This window comes from Dipodomys merriami, unplaced genomic scaffold, assembly GCF_024711535.1.
Source record: "Dipodomys merriami isolate MVZ:Mamm:240054 unplaced genomic scaffold, mDipMer1.0.p SCAF_102, whole genome shotgun sequence".
NCBI lineage: Eukaryota > Metazoa > Chordata > Mammalia > Rodentia > Heteromyidae > Dipodomys > Dipodomys merriami.
The window spans coordinates 2,697,193-2,717,253 of record NW_027202294.1 but is presented as its reverse complement, the minus strand read 5'-3'; the positions used below and the strand labels follow the sequence as shown (position 1 = coordinate 2,717,253).

Genomic DNA, 20,061 nt, shown 5'->3' with positions numbered 1-20,061 from the left:
CCCAAAAAAAATCAAAAGGAGGAAGGTACGTATGGAGATCTTAGAATGGTGGGTCTTAGAACGGTGGGTCACCAGCCCTGACTTCTGCTGCCAGGAAAAAGCACTGTGACAGATGGCACCAGTCCCACCTGCTCATGGCCTGAGGGTAGGAAAGGTGGGAGGGGTCAGAATGGGATTGAAGTGTGTCCCCTGAAAGGCAGAGAAAAACACAGGTCAGAGAAGGGGAGAAGGAACCCTGGGTGCACCTTCATCTGAGGAATGACACCTCCATCCTGACTGTCACAGCTTGTGCCTCCACAGCTCCATCCCCAGGAACTCCCTTTGAACCTCCGCTGCAACCCAGTTAGGACAGAGCACTGGCTACAATTACACACTTAGTTGGGGAAGGGGGTGGGTGCTGCGTGTGACAGGCCATGAAAGGTCCCTGCCTATAAAACAGCCTGGAAAACAAACCCTTAATTTAAATGTTAATGAAAGTGCTGAGGCAACTTCAGAGGCTTCGCGGCTGCTCAGAGAACAGCTACACCAGTACCCAGAATTTATGGCTCCTCTAGCTATCCTGCCCCCCCCATCTGCTTCATCACCCACTGAAGTTTAAAGGGCAAAAAAATGAAAAGAAAAAAACAACTAATTTTAACATTAACTCCATGCTTCCACCTTGGGATGTGACTGCCAAACTATCTATCAGCAGAACAGTGATCAAAGGTGGAAAAACACAGGCACGTTGCACATACAATCTAGAAAAGTCAGCAGGAGCCATGGAAAGAAATTCTCTTCTCTTCCTAAGGAGATGAGCGATGAGTGGAGAGTAGAGATACACAGTGCAAGTGAAGACTGGAGCCAGCAGCAAGGGAGAAGTCTGATTTCTCCATAACTCTCTTTTATGTATATATGTATGTATGTATACGTGGTGTCTACTAGGACTTGAACTCAGGGCCTCACATTCTCACATTCAGCTTTCTAGCTCATAGCTGGTGTTCTACCACTTCAGCCATGTCTCCAATCCAACATTTTGCTGGTTAGTTGGATATGGAGTCCCTCAGACTTTTTTGCCTGGACTGGCTTCAAACCTTTATCCTCTAGGTCCCAGCTTCCTGAGAAGCTAGGATTCAGGTATGCACCACTGGTACCTGACATCACTCTTATTTACTTTTTCATTAACACATCAGAATTGTACATATCCATAGGGTACAGTACAATAATTTGATGTATAGCATGTGTAGTGATCATACCTGAGTAACGAACATTTCTGCCTCCTCAATCATTTACCATTTCTTTTTTGTTGTTGTTGTTGGTTGTGAGTCCTGAACTTTGGGCCTGGGCACTGTCCTTCAGCTCTTCTGCTCAAAGCTAGCATTCTACCACTAGAGCCATAGTGCCACTTCCAGATTTTTCTGCTTATGTGGTGCTGAGGAATCAAACCCAGGGCCTCATGCATGCAAGGCAAGCACTTTACCACTGAGCCACCTTCCCAGCCCTCATTTACCATTTCTATCTTCAAACTCTTCTAATTATTTTGAAATGTATCATAAATCATTGTAGTTCTCCTACTGTGTTGCAAAATACAAGATTCATTTCCTTCTCTCTCTCCATGTCCCTCCAGCTCTTTTGAGCCCCCATCTGAGAACTTTCTATACTGTACTACTTTACTTGCCTTGATTCTTCATCATGCTGTATGCTCCATATGGCTATGATGGTTTTCCTACTGACAATAGGGAACAGTGTTTAAACAGTAGTTAAAGAAAGAATGTGAAGATGAGGGGGCAAAGAGAGAGCAAGAGAATGAGAGAGCGAGAGAGAGAAATAGAGGAAAAAGAAAAAGAGAAAGATGGAGAAAGACAGAGATGGAGAAAGAACTCCAGCACTGAAATTGAGGGATGAAAATGGATCCCTGCTAGTAGGACCAGAGTCTCAATGCATCAACTCTGTAACCACAATACCCTCCTCTCTATAGTAGCTTCTGTTTCTATTTGTAGTATTTAAGTTAGCTCTTGCAAGTGAGCCAACTCTGCTGGCCAGGAAAGGAGCTGCTCCCACAAATGGGTTTTGCGGAAGTTGGGGCCAGGAGGGTGCTGTTCTTGGGCCAGCAACAAAGCACATGAGCCTCTCTATGCTCATTTTGCCCTGAGTAATGGCTGCAATCCAGGTCTTGAGGAACTGAAACCCATCCCTGTGGTACTTGGTCCTTGCTACTGATGGACACAGCCACTTGAGAGGCTTGGATGTACACAGGCAATGAATGCTTGAGTGGAAGGCAATGCACTGAGATGTAGCAGAATTTGATTTCAAAGTAATGGTACTTCACATTGATGCTGTTCTAGTTTTAGTGCATTTTAGGCTGGACCAGTAGACCCACCTAGCATTACTCAGTGCTTCTGTCTTTCACCAGCTAACATGGTACTCCTTTCCGCCATCCCAGATGCTGGCTCCTCCACAATGCTTTGTGCCTTTGACTTTTTCAGACAGAGATACCAGGTGCAGGATGCTCCCTCCTGTGCTCTGTATACTGTTGCAAAGGGGGATACCAAGCCACTCCTTTGCTAGCTCTTCCAGTTTCCTAATACCAAAGAGACCTCAGAAGAGGCATTCCCCCTGCCCCAACACCAAGAAATCCTGATAGCGAAGGTCCACATAAGCCACCAGGAAAACTAGCTATACGTTACCTATCAAAGACATTCTTCAGCTTATCAAAGCTAGGGATCCCCTTCACACCAAGATATTCATCAGTACCAAGGAGTTACATTGCTCTTCTGCAGTCTTCTTGAGGTAGAGACTGAGTGGGTGTCTCTCTTCTTCCTCCCACCCTCCCATCCAGTGACCCTGTGCTCAATGACTGCCTTCTGTTCTCATAGCTGTCCTATCACAAACCTATCATTGCCTTGGACCCTTCGTGAAGACATGAGAGGATGTAGGCATACTCATTACAGGATGTAGGACAGGCACTCCCAGTTTCTCTGACAATTTCTAAGCCCAACCAGAGAGAGAAAAACTTAAGAGACATGGTGTTTATTTTTCATTCTTCTTCCCCTAAAAATACTGAGTAAAGTTATGAAGTCCTGGGCCAGAAAATTGCAGCATCACTGGGAACTAACAGAACCCACACTCAGAGCTGGCCGCTTCTTTTTCCAACCTTTCAAACCTTTCTGACAGAGCACACTCCACATGCAATTACCTTTCAGTAAAGAAAGATGCATTTCAATAGACTGGTAGATGGTGTCTACCACACACAGCATACAGTAAAGCCTGAAACTGCTGGAACAAACATCCTGCTCTCCCATACCCCCTGACCCCTTGCCAAACAGTGTACAGTGGTGACTTTGCTTCCAGACTCACCCTCAACTCTGGGAGAAATGAAGCAAGAAGAAGCAACTCTTCCATCGGCCTTCCCACCTCCCCAGAGGCCACAAGTCACTTTACAAATTTGAATCAGGACATTTCATAGAGACTTGGACCAATCCCCCCAAAATAAACAAGCCACCACAGTGAGCAAAGTTACACAAAATTACATTGTGTATTTAATAACACAGCTAAGTCAAGTTTCTACATTATACCACTCATATATTTCCCTGATGACAGAAGCGGGTGAAAGGGATTAAAGCCCAAGAGTCTGAGGAAGCCTTCCTGACCACACTCACCCACAGGACAACAGCACTAAGCATCTTCTTTTTCTTGTAGTGTGAGAAATATGGTCCCTCTCATACACTGCTTTCTCCTACTCTTCCAAGTAGAGAGAATATTCCCAGGTTTCCACAAAGTCTTTTGTGGTACCCTGCAAGATGCTGGTGAGTGAGGTACAGTAATAACCCAGAACATAACAACAGACTAGAGACAAGCACAGACTACACCCTTCATGCCCTAGACCACATGTGGCCCTGTACTGATCTTCCCTGGGCCTAAATTTCTACCTTTGTCCAAAAAAGAATGACATTCTTCCTTTTCCCTAACCAGAGACAGCCTAGTCTGAGGCATTTACTCTAGTCTGGCAATCATCAGAACCCATCAGATCATCAGTAATGTATCCATCTTATCCCCTTGACTCTGGGAGCTATGGGGAGCTGCCACTGAGCAAGCAGAAAAACACATAGAAAAGCAAACTGAAAAAGAATAAGAAAGGAAGAATTGAGAAGTAGAAGGGAATGACATTAAATCTCCAACAGTTCTGAATTTTCTTGATCTTTAGTATTTACTAACTTTAGTTGGCTGGAAATAACCTTGAAATGGTAATAAGACATAGTATATAGTTTTTTAAATCTGCTTTTCTATGCTATTCATGGGAAAGTACTCAAAATTCAATGTGCTCTCAGGAAATTGTATCTGAAACCAGCTAGTCTGAATCCTGCCCCACAACTGCACCAGACACAAGCTCTTCCACCCCAAGCATGTTCCATGCCTTCCCAGCCTGTACTCTTCTCATTCAACAATGACAGATGGGACTTCTTCTATGGAAGAGGGCTTCATTGACAAATCATGAATTTTGAAAACAGGATTAATGAGGTCGGGATGAGAAGGTTAGTACAGAGACACATGCCACTTTCCTATGGAGCCAACTGTTTTCCTTCAATATTTTTTAGTACCTAAACACAGCTCTGAGCATTTATAATGATTGCTTATAAATCAAGAACTCAAGAACATGGAAGGCAGGAAAAGGGGCATGTGGACACAGGACAGAATTTCTGCTTTCTCCTGGTCAAGAGTACCTCATAGTAAGCCTGGGGTTTGTGCTTCCAAGTTTTATGCTATAAGTGCCTTAGTACACACATAAGAAAAGAAGGCAGAGCAGGCACCAGTGGCTCACGCCTGTAATCCTAGTTACTCAAGAGGCTGAGATCTGAGGATCATGGTTTGAAGCCAACCTGGGCAGAAAAGTCTCTATGAGACTCTTATCTTCAATTAACCACTCAAAAACAGGAAGTGGAGCTATGGCTCAAAGTGGTACAGTGCTAGCCTTCAGCAAAAGAGCTCAGGGATGGTGCCCAGGCCCTGAGTTCACAACTAACAACAAAAAAGGGGGGGGGAGGCAGAAATAATCCATCATAAAAAAATAAACAAGATGCAGAGTTAAATGAATTATTTTCAACAGAACAAAGAGATTGAGAAGAAAGAGCTATGCTAGGTCTCCTAGCTGTTCAGGACTATACAAAGGAGCAACAAGGGGCTTAGAAATTGTCAGAGAAACTGGAAGTGCCTTTCCTACATCCTGTAATGAGTATGCCTACATCCTCTCATATTCTTCACGAAGGGTCCAAGGCAATGAGACATTTGTGATAGGACAGCTATGAGAACAAAAGGCAGTCATTGAGCACAGGGTCATTGGGTGGGAGGGTGGGGGGAAGAAGAGAGACACCCACTGAGTCTCTACCTCAAGAAGACTGCAGAAGAGCAATGTAACTCCTTGGTACTGACTGAAGCTCAGGGCAGCCCATGAAATGGAATTGAGAACAACTGAAGCAACAAAACAAATGCCAGACCTGAGAAGATTCTGGTTGACATAGATACCTTTTAGCCTTCGTGTGTGTGTGTGTGTGTGTGTGTGTGTGTGTGTGTGTGTGTGTGTGTGTGTGTGTGTGTGTGTGTGTGTGTGTGTGTGTGTGTGTGTGTGTGTGTGTGTGTGTGTGTGTGTGTGTGTGTGTGTGTGTGTGTGTGTGTGTGTGTGTGTGTGTGTGTGTGTGTGTGTGTGTGTGTGTGTGTGTGTGTTTTGATCCTGGGGCTTAAATACTTCCATCTTTTTTTTTTTTTTTTGGTGTTTGATTGGAGATGAGAGTCTCATAGACTTTCCTGTCCTGGCTGGCTATGAACCATGATCCTCAGATCTCAGCCTCCTGAGTAACTAGAATTACAGGCATGAATCACAGGTCCCCTTTTAGCTTTTCAGAGTTTTCATGGGCATCTTTTAAAGTCATCTCCATGGTAATCTAGTAACGTCTATAAAGAAAAGAATATTCACATGATGAGGAAGCTAAGATTAGGAGAGGGAATGACTCATCTTCAGTAACAGTGCTAGTAGTGGACAAAGCAAAAATCATCTCCCAGACTGCTTTGAACATACTGTAAGGTTATATAGAAGGGTTGTATAGAAGGGTTGGGAAGCTTCAGTCATGGACACAATGAAAAGATATGGATCTAATAATAAAGAAGAAGATCCTAGCCCAGAATATTCCTTAGGTAAGAGACAAAGGGACAAATAATACAAGTTCATGCCTTGATCATCTAGTATAAAGTCAGAATCCCAAATAGAAGCTATTTTAAAAGACTAAGACATCATCTGTGGAATTGGGGGAAAAGCCATCTCAAATAAATGGATCAGAAGCTGAATAGCCAGGTAACTATGAGTGAAAGAATCATCTAGGCCATGTGAAGAAAACTGAAGGTCCAGGTGTTCACCAAAGATAAGACACATAAGAAAGACTTAGAGGGTCTGTACAGAGAGAGCTGCTGGCTAGTAACTGTGGCAGTCATACAGCAGCAGCAAGTAGTAACAAGTAAATAGAAAGCTAAGCCACCAGTGGCAGTGGATCACACCTGTAATCCTCACTATTCAGGAGGCTGAAATCAGAGGGTTGCTGTTTAAAGCAAGCCCAGGCAGGAAAGTCCATGAGACTCTTATCTCCAATTGACCATCCAATAAAGCCAGAAATGGAGCCATAGATCAAGTGGCAGAAAGCTAGCCTTGAGCAAAAAAACTCAGGAACAGCACTTAGGCTTTGAGTTCAAGTCCCAGGACCAACACAAAAGAAAAAAAAAAAGCTAACTAATTTTCTACAGCCAGTTCAAGTTGTCATCAAAAAATAAGATCTCAAATGGTTCTTAATAAATTCTATCCTCTACCCCTCTTACTGATACCATTTGCAAAAGATGCTGTGCTCTCTTCTGTTAAAAGAGCCTAATACATTCCAGAGAAGGTGGCTAAAGTAGAGGACTCTGAAGCTAGAGGTACAGGTAAACCAGTCTTCGCTTTTTGAACTCTATCTGTATGTAAGAAGTATGTGGATCATCTTCAAGCTAAAGTTCCCTTTATCACCAATCCCACTCCCAGTCTTCTGAAGAGCAGCATAAGTCCACATGCAACCACTAAGACAAAGTCATCAGCACACCTGTCACCTCCCACACCCTTCGGACCTCCCTTCAGTCCTTACACATAGCTAGCCCAATGACACCCAAGCCTGGCTAATGAGCTAGAGGAGAAGACAAAGCTCAAAGGCTCCAGTTTCTACCCTCCGCTCCCACACACTTAGCCTCTCTATTCCCTGTTGGTCTTTCCTTTCCTCTTTCCTAGGATTGCTAGAATGATTTGTTCTGAACAGCGACAGGTTTATAGGTTAGCCGACACCTCTGCTCTGTGGAATTTTAATTAACTTCTCCCATCGTCAATATGCTAAGGAACGGGATCTCCATTCTCTGGGGTCAGCAATGTGTTTCAGGTCCTGCTATATCAGCCGTCAAATTGAAGAATTAATGACGTGGCTAATCGGCTCTAATTCTTAGGAAGAAAAAAATTTGAAAGGGAGTAGTGGAAGAGAGTAGAAGGAGGGGTACAGGCTCCACACAGTAAGGGGAAAGAAAAGGGGACTAAGCAAAGAGGGCACCAACCCACTTATAAAACAAGTGATTGATTTAACCCAGTGTTGGAAGGTGGCAACCCTACAGCTCTCCCCATTCCATTCAGATGGGAAGTGAAGTGAGGGGTACCGAAAGTGAGAGAAGCCTCTACTAACTTTCTTTTCTTTTCTTTTCTTCCTTTCTTCCTTCCTTTCTTCCGGCCAGTTGTACGGCTTGAAATTAGGACCTGAGAGCTATTCCTAAGTTTTTTCTCTGAAGGTTAAAGCTCTACCACTTTGAGCCACAGCATCTAGTTTTCTGGTTGATAACTGGAAGTAAGAGCCTCACAGACTTTCCTGCCCAGGCTGGCTTCAAACTGATCCTCAGATCTCAGCCTCCTGAGTAGCCAGGATTATAGGCATGAGACACTGGCATGTAACTTTTTACTAACTCATATGATGGTACAGGTATAGGAGAAAGTATCCATGAAAGCCTGCTGGGGAGGAAAGAGGCCTTGCATTGGCTCAAGAGTATACTTGTTCTTACCTCTCTAGTTAAAGCTAAAGAAACAGTTGTCAGACCAAAGGGCAGGGTAAAGCCATCATCAAAAATGTTGTACTTGGAAGTGGTACTGTGGCTCAAGTGGTAGGACGCTAGCTAGCGTTGAGCTAAAGAGCTGAGGGACAGTGCCCAGGCTCAAAGTTCAAGCCACATGACCAAAAAAAAAAAAAAAAAAAAAGTTGTACTTGTAGCCAGGCATAGTAGCAAATGCCCAGCGTTTATAGGCAGGAGAAATGTGAGTTCCAGGCCAGTCTAGACTACACAGTGGGATCTTGACTTAAAAATAAATAATTTTTTTAAAAGTTTGGCTTCCATTATAATTGTCAGTGCTTCTGTTCCTCTACAGGTCTGTGGATAAGTATCCAATTGGATACAGGCTCTAAGCCTCTTGATGCCTGGTACCTATAGGAGACATTCAAGAGGAGATTTTCCAGAGGAACAAAGCAGAGATGGGAGTCAGGACAGCAAGCTAGTCATTTGATCATTTCTTAGGGACACTGACAGTCCTCTGCTTTGGAACAACCCCAGAGGGTATCTGCTCTGAACGGATGCTATGGCAACAGTTGAGTTCTCAGTTACATTCCAATATGGGTTTTTTTCCTTAACATTCTAAGGTTAGGTGCTTAGGAAAATAGCTCTAGAAGCTGATCTTACCCCATGGGTATAGAGATCTAAATACTTCAAGTTTCTGGAGAATTTTAAATACACAAGAACATGGCTCAAGCAACCTAAATATACAGGTTGATGATTTTCTAGCTCATCCGACTTAATAAAATAAAATCAATATTGTATAGGAAAAAAATCACAACCAAAAGTACCTCCCTTACCTTAGTAATGGGCTGATAGCAATAGACCAAACACGATCTTCTGTCTGAATGGTATGTAAGCATTGTCCCAGCCGGCCTGAGGCCAATGGCCATACCTGGAATCAGGAAAGGAGACATTCTTGTTGGCATTGCCTAAGATTAGGAAGAAGGAAAGCTTCTTAGGTAGGGTGACCATGACTAGGGAGGTGAAGAAATGGAGAATCCTTTCTTCCCCACACACAGAGCACTGAGGGTATCAGCAAAAGGGCCTCTCCAGCTTCTAGCTTGCCTAACAGGAGAGAGACTCCCGTTTCTAGTCCTAAGCACCCTCTTCTACTCCCATGTGAGAGCCCTCACTTACTAGCTAATTTCACACCAGGAAATCAAAAGTTCCACATTCCTTGGCTGAGATGTGACTAAGAAAGGGAAAAATGGGGCTTGCTTCTCTAAGCAAGCTCTCTTCCCCATGTTTGTGAATCTTCCTTTCTGCTATCATTCACCAAGAGTTTACTATAGGCAAGTAGAGAGAGATAGAAAGATTAAAGTACAGTACAGAGTATGGAGAGAATCAGAAGAGTAAAAAGAAAGCTGCAAAGGGGAGGAGAGAAGGAAGGAGAGACTTCAAACAAACAAGGTGGTATTGTTATTGTTTGTTTGTTCAGAATGCCAGGGACCCAATACTACTCATGTCAGCAGGGAATTTAGCACCTAGTGTCACCAAAAGTAGCAGAAAAGCTTAACTCTTTTAAGCTTCCATATCTCCACAGGTTAAAAATATTGCTCAGAGCATATTATCTGGTCCCTATCAGTCAGGAATGTACATTAGCAGCCACTCTAGGCTTAACTCTAATCAACACTCCCAGAGCCCTCTCGGCAGTCAGTGCATTTAGAAATCTCCCATTAAGTACAAGGCTCCCCTCACCTCACCCTACCGCAGATGACACACAGGGACATAAGCTTCTAACCAAACAGAAAGGAAACCTCCAATGCTCAGGGCTGTCCCCAACAGCAGCTGTGGAGGGATCCCGAGGCAGCCAGATGGATCAATGACCTCTCAAGGTCCTACAGTGCTATAAGAGGAACATATGAAACACAAGCAGGCCCTTAGATGGAAGAACTTTAAGGAAACATTCCTTCAATGTAAGGGGTAAGTGATGGAGTGGGGGTGGTCCTGCCTTCTCAGGGTCACATGGTATCTCTATCCTATAAAAGGAGAAAGTGTTGCTTGGAGTTTTATATTTGATGGGGTGGGGGATGGGGTGATTAACAGAGTAACTTCTTTTCTGAGAAAGGAAAATAATTTAAAAAGGAGTTCCTAAATGAGGAAGGACTGAAATCAAAGGTACATACCACCATTTTCTTTAGAATGCCAAGATTCAGACCTATTCTTTGGGATTAATAGCTCTTTTGTCAGTATTTCTGATTTCCTTTTTTAAACTACTCCAGCATGGAAGAGAGCTAGTTTTGTCTCTTTTCTGACAGGCTTTGGCTTTTAGGAGATGTAATGCTAGGGACTCTGGTTTACAAAATCCTATAGGACAGCCTAGGCCTGAATTCACTAGTGGCCTACACATGAAGAGGCCTGGTGGATCCCTGGATTCTACAAACCCCAGAACAAGGTTTCTTGTCTCCAAGAGTGGCTCCAAAAGCATGTTGTCAATTCCAAGCATGAGCAGGAAAGTGGTCCTCCCAGCCCACCCCAGCAGCAGGAGAACACTGGCAGGAGTATACTCCTGAGGTACAAAAATTGACATGGTAGGCTGCAATATCTTTACTCTCTATAGCCAAATGCAAAACAGACCCATCCTGGAAGATTCAGTAAGAGTGGACATTTATACAATCCTTTTACAAAGCAGACTATGGTTAGCAAGATCCTTAAAATGACCAAAGCCTTTGATTCAGGAATCCTAATGCTGAGACTCTACTTAAGAAAGTAATTCTAATTCGGTTTTCTAATAGCATTTTTATTTCCAGATGTTCATTGTATTTTACTTTTGTTTTGTTTTGGGTCCGGTCATGGGGCCTGAACTCTGGGCCTGGGCACTGTCCCTCAGCTCTTCAGCTCAAGGATAGCGCTCTACCACTTGAGCTACAGCGACACTTCCGGCTTTTTTCTTTTTGCTTATGTGGTGCTGAGGAATCGAACCCAGGGCCTCATGCATGCAAGGCAAGCGCTCTACCACTGAGCCAACTTCCCAGCCCCTGTATTTTACTTTTTTAAAAATTTATTTTCGTTGTAAAGTTGATGTAGAGAGGGGTTAGAGTTACATAGATCAGGTAATGAATACATTTCTTTTTGAACAGTGTCACTTCTTCCCTTGTTTTCTCCCAAGTTTTTCCCTCCCAAATCCTCTTCCACCCAAGTTGCATAATTCATTTTCAACATAATGTCTAATAAGTATTACTGCTGAATTAGTTCACCCTTTGTCCTACCATTTCTGTGCTTCCCTTGCCATCCCTAAAACAGATAAAGTTACATACAAGACAAAACATACAGAAATTTTTTTAAAAAAGCAAGCAAAAGGGGAAACGCAAAAACAAAACAAATCAAATCACAAAAAGTGAAGTAAAAGACCTCTAGATTTTCTAATTTCTAAAGAATCCTAAGTGGCAAAATATATCCTGAAGCCTGTGGTTGCAAAAAAAAAAAAAAAGCATGACTGAGCTTTAGAATCTGACCAATCTAGATTTGAATTCTAGTTGTTACTTATTATCTTTGCTTAGGGATATTTTATAACTGACTAGCTAAGATTACATGTCTGAGCCACCTGTGCTAGCTGTACTTATTGTTTTTTTGGATCCTATCTTAAACCTAAAACAAAACCTTAGTCACTAAATAGGGTGAATAAATATTTGTGTGTGAAATAAGCCCCATATCCCACATGAAGTCATTCTTCGACTATAAGCAGTACATATCCTTTATATAATCACAAAGCTTAGTTTACTGCTCCACAGAAAACAGGATAGAAGAATGAGATGTTACTTAAAAAAAAAAAAAAAGAGTGATCTGGGCAAAATCATAAGCCACAACAGGAAAATGCTTACAGATGGGTCAAAAATGGCATAAAAGATTCCTATATAAATTTGTTCTTGAGAAGTATGGCAGGTAAAGGCCAGTGTCTTTGTAAGGAATGCTATATAAACAGTGACCAAACAGAAACATGAGTACATGACAGAGGAAGAAAAAGAAGAAACAAGTTGACATGAAAGTTACTTCCATGTTGATTACTGGGTTCTTCCCTCAGGTTTCCCGTGACAGTGTACATTCTCTCTGGCTAAGTATATAGGCCAAAAAAAAAGGGACAGGGGAGAAACACAGAAGGAAACGTATTTAACCCTTTTATATAAATTTAAGTCTTTTATATAAATTAGCACAATCAAGAGTAATTGCTACAGGTAAATTAAGAGTCAGGAAAGATAGTGAAAGACTGCAACTTCCCTTTCCTGGTCTTTCTCCCTGTTTGGCTTAGAGGCCTATATGCTGATCCCAACAAGCATCTTGCCCCAGTTAGCACTATGGAGCCTCTAGTTGCTGAGAAATATACAAGCAAGACACTACATGGCTTCCTACACTACCAACTGAACTGTCAGCAAAGTTCCCACAGCAGCCTCAAAGGACCAGGCTCTGTGGTTTGAAGAAAGAATTTCTTCTCTGCTTTAGGAATGGGAGCCTACTTGGCCCAGACATAGATGAGCTGAGTCCACAAAGCAAGGGTCATACTGTTTATCAGGCTCATTCTTTTGTGCCTTGTGGATGTCTATATATCAGGCAATTTGGCAGTGACTCAACAAATAACATCTTTTTCTCCTTGTCTTCTTTGCTTACTGACCACATATTTTTCAGAGGAGCAGTAAAAACAAAAAACATTTTAATTATCAGGTTGGTTGCTTATAAATGAGGAGGAGGAGGAAGAGCAGGAGGAGGAGGACTACAAAGACAAAGATGAGGAAGAGGAGGTGGAGAAGGAGGAAAAGAAGAGAGGAAGGAAGGAAGGAAGGAAGGAAGGAAGGAAGGAAGGAAGGAAGGAAGGAAGGAAGGAAAAAATAAAATTCTTCCTAAACAGAGTAATCAAAAGGAGAGAGACTTTAAAATAAAATATTGGGGTCAGATCTCAACCCACAAACTTGAGGAAACTCAGCTCAGGGAGGAAAAGCTGGCCAGGCCCTCTGTTTTTGAGTTCATGCCACATTTCAAGTGAATGGCAAACTTCCCAGCCACCATCTACCCCTTTCCAGTCCAGCTGGCAGGGACACAGCCTAGCATGGTAAACTACATGCCAGAGGCACATAAGTGAATCCTTTATTGTATCATTTCTTTCCTGCCCCCACCAAATTCTTTCAGCCAACCTGGGACTCAAGACTTTACCCACTCAAGAACCTATAGACAGGAGGGAATTACAGTAAGGAAGAGGGAGACCACCCTACCTTGGCCGTCCTGTCCCTGGAGCCACTCACAATGATGCCCCCTTTGCAGTCCACACAGTTCACCTCCTGTTCGTGAGCTGAGTACTTGACAGTGAAGGTACTATGAGTCTTATGAATACCAATCTTCCCATCTCTAGGGGAGAAAAGGGAGCCCACCCCCAAGAGGCAATTATTCTCAGAGAACAAGTCTATTAAAGCAGCCCAATTTTCCAGTGACATCCAAATTTAAGCATTAGGCAGTTAGTACCAAAAGGTGCTGAGTTTCTAGCAACATTGACTTCTTCAGTACACTTGGGGCTGGATAGAGCTGAGAAAGGAGACAAATTCTTCCTACAGAGTATCAACTTTGCTTAATGTGAATAGGTTCTTTCTATTTTTCCTTCCCCAGCTAACCCTATTAGCTCTCTGCTTTGAATGGAAAAGAAAATACCATCCCCTTTTCTAGTCTCCTCATCATTTTGGAGTTGAGACCAGAAAGTCAGAGGCAGACACAGGTCCCTGAAGAACACTAAGGAAGACATGAAAGGAAAATCCTGCAGTACTTACCCTCCTGCACTGATAATATGTGAGTTGGCCAGCACAAAATGACAAACATCCTCATCATGCCCAGCAAAGACTCCCAGGGGCCGACGGTTCAAGCTGGCACCATCTGGGCGGAACTGGTAGGCTAGGATGAAATTAGCCTGGGATATGTACAGAGAATCATCCTCTAGTTGTATCCAGGGCATCTGACTACAGAAATGGAAAAAGAAATGTAAGGTTCTTCAAGTTGCAGCACAAATGGCTGGGATATGAGTTTGCTCACCAGTACTGAAATACAAAGATGCAACGTGAAAACCTGATGCTAATCTTTGAAAAGACCAGCCAACCCTCAACATAGCAAGGACATCTTGCAAAGCTTACAGACTGCACCTAAATCTTAAGTCTTCAAAATTGCCTATCCTGCCAGGTGCCAGTAGCTCACACCTGTAATCCTAGCTACTCAGGAGACTGAGATCTGAGGATGGTGGTTCAAAGTCAGCCAGGGCAGGAACATGCATGAGATTCTTACACCCAATTAACCACCAGAAAACCGGAAGTGGCGCTGTGGCTCAAGTGTTAGAATGCTCACCTTAAGCTGAATTGCTCAGGGACAGCACCCAGGCCCACAATTCAAGCCCTACAGGCGGGGGGGGGGGGGGGGGGGTGGAGAAGTCCTATCCTTTGGCTACCCTGGGACAACCAAAGTGATGAAGTGTTGTAGTGGCCTAATCTTGGGATGTTTCTTTTCTTTTAAAAAAAATTTTTTTTGCTTTGTTTGAGAATCAAACCCAGAGCTACATCCTAGTTCCTAATATTTAGACTTCTAAAGTCAAAACTACAGAACCAACTAAATCAACCTTTCTCTTTTTCTCTCTCCTTCTTATTCCCTCTCTCCTTCCTTCTGTCTTCCTTCTCGTTCCCTATCTCTCCCCGTGGGTTCTTTTCCTACCTTTTCATTCTCCTTCTTTCCTTTTTTTTTTTCTCTCTCTCTGACAAGATCTTACTAAATAGCCCAGGCATTTCTCAAATTCTGGTCTTGTACCTCTCCTTAATCCTGGGATTATAGGCATGCACCACCATACTCAGCTAAATATCTCTTTTCACTGGAAAATGCTTAATATTTCAGTTACTGGCTCCCTAGACTTTTCAGGGGTAGACAGACCTTACAAAATTGAATGATTGAGAAGTGGGAAGAGCAAAAGGAAATCTTCCAGTTAAATGAAGCAACTTTCTTTGATTCTGCCTCGAGTGTATCTGGTAAATCTCAAGTTGCTAAGACTCCAATATATACCCTTTTCCCAAAAGATCAGTTAAAGAGTGATGAAGGAAAAAGACTGAGCAGGGGGATGCCCCATTCCCCTGTTACGACAGCAAAGAGGCCATTTATAAATGAAAGGAATAAAGCCATTTAGGAAATGATACTAATGTGTAGATTAGATACCTACATTCTTCAGAGGATATCTACAGCTCTGAACTGGAAGATACATTTGGCAATGGAAAAGCAGCTCCATAGCAGTCTGCTATAGTTCAGGGCCTACAGAGAAGTCAGCTCTCAAAGTAGCTCTAAGAGAAATCCACAAATAGTTAAAAGATTCCCCTCTCTAGGCTATAGGAGAAAGAAAAGTTCAAAGCCATTGGCCAGTCAGTCCCATGGCACAAAGTAAACCTTAAAAAGTAAGAAAATGCCACTCAGCTTTAAGGTAGGGACTAAGTCCCTTTCCCAAGTCAGACATCCCACCTACACTACCCTATCTAGGGGTCCTGGAGCCACCAGGTCTCAAGCTGACTCATCCCTACATACAGACACCATCTCCTACTGCCAAGCAAATTGGGCTTTTTCTTCCCCAAGCGTCATGGGAATGTGGAAAAGTTCTGCAAATTGACTTAACGGACCATTAAATGCTGCTTGGACTTTGTAGTAACTGAGTCTGCTCAAGAGATTTTTTACAAGTGTGTGCATATATTACATGTACTGTGTAGAGTGTATATAGATGTTTGCATTCTCAGTCATTATGCACAGTCCTCTCCAACATCCTTTGTGTGAGTGTGTGGCACACTCAACTAGGCAGCAAATAGAGGAGTTGGAATACATGTATTTCAAGACATCTGGTAAACAGCCATTTGTCTAGGACAAGAAACCAGGTTCATGCTAGGTGAACAGTGGAGAATCCTGGGGCAACCTGGTAACTGCTATGTGTTTATTTGCCAAACTGCTGGAACCTAGTGCCCAAAAAGACAACATCAGAAACAAACTTTGATAGAAAAATAACTCTACTGTTAAAAAGCACAAATGGCTGGGTGTGGTGGTATGCACCTGTAATTTCAACATTTGAGAGGCTACAGAAAGAGGATCACGAAAAACATAGCAAGCCCTTGTTTCAAAAAAAAATGCACAAAAAACCAAGCAGTAGAAGATAAAGTTCTTCATTTAAAACAAAATCTAGGCTGGGTACCAGTGGCTCACATCTGTAATCCTAGCTACTCAGGAGGCTGAGATCTAAAGATCACTGTTCAAAGCCAGCCTGGGCAGGAAACTCTGTGAGACTCTGATCTCCATTAACCACCAGAAAACTGGAAGTGGCACTGTGGCTCAAGTGGTAGAGTGCTCACCTTAAGCTGAAAAGCTCAGGGTCAGCACCCAGGCCCAGAGTTCAAGCCCCACAACCGACAAAAAAAAAAAAATCTATATTTCTCTCCCACAGCTATAGAATGCGTATAGAACTGATTTTAGTTAACTAATAGAAACTGGACACACCAAGAAAGAAGGGTCAGCAGAGGTCTGCTATCAGCACAACACAGGGACAGGTCAACTAGAATGAAGAGTCATGAAGCTCCCTACCCATTGAAATCAATCAATAAGAAGCACTTTTTTTTGATAGAGGTCAAATAATAAGTATAAATTCATTTATTTATTTTTAATTAGCTTATGCAAGTTACACAAGGGGGGATTTAATTGTTATAGCTCTATACATGTGTATACTACACTCCTAACTAAAATAATTTAGCACTGATGAAGAAAAAAAATTGCAGCATTAGCAGTGCCACAGCCATCACCTAAATTTTGTGGCATTTCTTTTTCTTTTTGTTCCTGTCCTGGGATTTGAACTCAGGGCCTGGCCACCCCTGAGCTTTTGTGATCAAAGTAAGAGCTGTGGTTCTACTTTCAACTTTTTGGTAGTTAACTAGAGGTCAAGGGTCTCATGGGACTTTTCTGCCAGGGCTGACTTTGAACTGTGATTCTCAGATTTCAGCCTCCTGAGTAGCTCCTGAGTAGGATTACAGGTATGAGCCACCAGTGCCTGGCTTCCTTTTGAAGAAGATGGGGCTGGAGGGACTGGGAAGGTGGCTCAATGGAAGAGCGCTTGCCTTGCATGCATGAGGCCCTGGGTTTGATTCCTCAGCACCACATAAGCAAAAAAAGAAAAAAGCCGGAAGTGGCCCTATGGCTCAAGTGGTAGAGCGCTAGCCTTGAGCTGAAGAGCTGAGGGACAGTGTCCAGGCCCAGAGTTCAGGCCCCACGACCGGACCCAAAAAAAAAAAAAAAGAAAAGAAAAGAAAAACAACCATAAAACAAATAGATTGGAATACTGGCTTTGACTATGTCCTTTGAAGAAATAAATTAAGAGAGGTTTTCTATTAGTAGAATTACAGGTAAGTTTTTATTTTCTTCTTTGTAGTGTTCTAATTTTGTTTCAGTGTCTTTGTGGTTGTTTTGTCAGTCCTGGGGCTTGAGCTCTGGGTCTGAATGCTGTCCCTCAGCTCTTCAGCTCAAAGCTAGTGCTCTACCACTTGAGCTATAGCGCACCACTTCCAGTTTTCTGGTGGTTTATTGGAGATAAGTGTTTCACGGACTTTCCTGCCTGGGCTGGCTTTGAACCACAATCCTCAGGTTTCAGCCTCCTGAGTAGCTAGGATTACAGGCGTGAGCCACCCGCACCCAGCTTACAATATCATTTTTTGTAATCATAAAAATATAGAATTTGTGCTAGGGATATAGTTCAAGTGGTAGAGAATCTGCCTAGCAAGCACAAGACCCTAAGTGTGTTCAAACCCTAATAACACCAAAACAAATAAAATAAAAACATGAAGTCATTAAAATGAAATATATTTCTCATAATCCTTTTTTAGAATGAAAAAACAAGTTGTCCCTCTGCTGGGCCCTTTGTGGTGTTTGGAAGATCACCAATACCACCCAAGCCAAGATGGCTTCCATTATACTAGGATCCAATTTCTCATTTTTCCATTATGTATCTCTGTCCCAGGAATCTTTGAAAGAATCAAGAAGTTACTTGAGGTTGGAGGTATGGCTCAACTGGTAGAGCATCAGTCAATGAGAAAAATCATCAAATCAAAAAATAAGCTACTTGCCTGCATCTCCACTTCAGCAGAATTCCTTCTTGACAGCGCCCTAGCTTCCAGTTCTGAGACACTTTCACCCGTTCCTTCACTGGGATGCTGGTCATTCTATATCCAAACAAAGGGAGAATTCAGTCACGGGAACTCATTGTCATCGTGAAAAAGTTCTGGGCTTCCTGAGTCAGTACTCAGAAACATCCAGAATGTAACCAAGTATAAATTTAAAAGATTAAGAGACTAGTAAAGAGTAAGTTTCCTCTCTCCATACTTGGACAACCAAGAAAGCCAATGAGAAAAGCATGTTCTTTAAACTACTACAAGTGTCTATAGTGATGCCAAAGCAATCTAGAGGAGAACAAACAAAGAGTGCCGAAGCGCCTGGGTATCCACATGGAATAAAATAAGCCCTGGTCCATACCTCACACCAACTAATTCAAAATAGATCATAACCTAAGCATAAAATCTAACACTACAGTACTATTAGAAGAAATACCTAAAATTATCTCTCTACATTAGATGTATAAGAAAAATTTTCTTAAGAAAGCAGTAACATAAAAATTCCAATAAACTAGACTTTATCAAAATTTAAAACTTATACTCACTAAAATAACTAAACAAGCTATAGTTTGGGAAGGATTTGGAATTATATGGGTCATAGATGTTAGATTATAGTCTGTCATCTTTAATGACATAAAATGTATATCCTAGACAAAGGGCTTGTAGATAGATAAAGAAATCTTCTCTGTATATGTTTATATGAGTATGTATGTTTGTACATACTATATATAATCTATGTTACATATATGAACATATGTAATATATATTAGATAACTGTATGTTAATTCCAACCTCCCAAGTATGGGAATTACAGACATGCCTAGCCTCTGCTCAGATAGGTAAGATAGTTAGGCAGATAATTTTTTTTTCAGTACTGAGGACTGAACCTAGAGTCTCCACCTGAGCTAAATCTCTGGCCCTTTTATCTTTTTTTATTTTTTCTTCAAGGCTCAGAGTGGCCTAGAAAGAATACTGGAAGAATAAACTCTACAATAATAATAGATAACCCAACTTTGGGTGTTTTCATTTTTATCTTTGTGCTTTTGCATGTTTTCTAATTTTTTCAATATTTAATATTTAGTAAAGCAGACAGGTACAGTGAGTCACACCTATAATCCTGTATACTCAGGAAGCTGAGATTAGGAGGATCATAATCAAGGGCAGACCATGCAAAAAGTTCAGAGATTCTCCTATTAAAACCAATTTTAAAATGCTGGGTGAATGCCAGGTGCTGGTGGTTCACATCTGTAATCTTAGCTACTCAGGAGGCTAAGATCTAAGAATTGTGGTTCAAAATCAGTCCAGGCAGGAAAATCGGAGATGCTTATCGCCAATTAACCACCACCAAAAAAAAAAAGTCAGAAGTGGAGTTGTGGCTGAAGGGTAAGAAGCTAGCCTTGAGCAAAAGCAGTTCATGGACAACTCAAGCCCAGTCCCTGAGCTCAGCCCTTCAAGCTCCAGAACTGGCAGGGGGAAAAAAAAAAAAAAAAGCTGAATGTAATGGTGAATGCCTGTCATCCAGCTATGCCAGGAAGCAAAAATGGGAGAATCTTGGTTCTGGCCAGCCTGGATAAAAAGTTAGGAAGACCTCATCTCAACCAACAAGATGGGCATAGTACCACAAACCTGTGGTCCTAACTACACAAGAGAATGTTGTAGGAAGACCATGGTCTAAAGCAAGACTATTAACTCAAAAATAACTAAAGCAGCTGGGTACCAGTGGCTCATGCCTGTAATCCTAGCTACTCAGGAGGTTGAGATGTGAAGATCTTGGTTCAAAGCCAGGACAGGAACGTCT

The 20,061-nt window shown here is 42.3% G+C and overlaps 1 protein-coding gene across 1 annotated transcript in view; it reads right to left on the bottom strand.

Moving 5' to 3' along the window:
• Fbxw4 (F-box and WD repeat domain containing 4) overlaps nucleotides 1–20,061 on the bottom strand; it is an 86,072-nt gene that overhangs the window by 47,195 nt on the left and 18,816 nt on the right. Inside the window, exons 2-5 of the mRNA XM_069994923.1 lie at nucleotides 18,219–18,314; nucleotides 13,875–14,060; nucleotides 13,329–13,461; nucleotides 8,925–9,019 (exon numbers count right to left, since the gene is read on the bottom strand). Coding sequence (XP_069851024.1) covers nucleotides 8,925–9,019; nucleotides 13,329–13,461; nucleotides 13,875–14,060; nucleotides 18,219–18,314 — 510 coding nt within the window. The remainder of the gene's footprint in view (nucleotides 1–8,924; nucleotides 9,020–13,328; nucleotides 13,462–13,874; nucleotides 14,061–18,218; nucleotides 18,315–20,061) is intronic.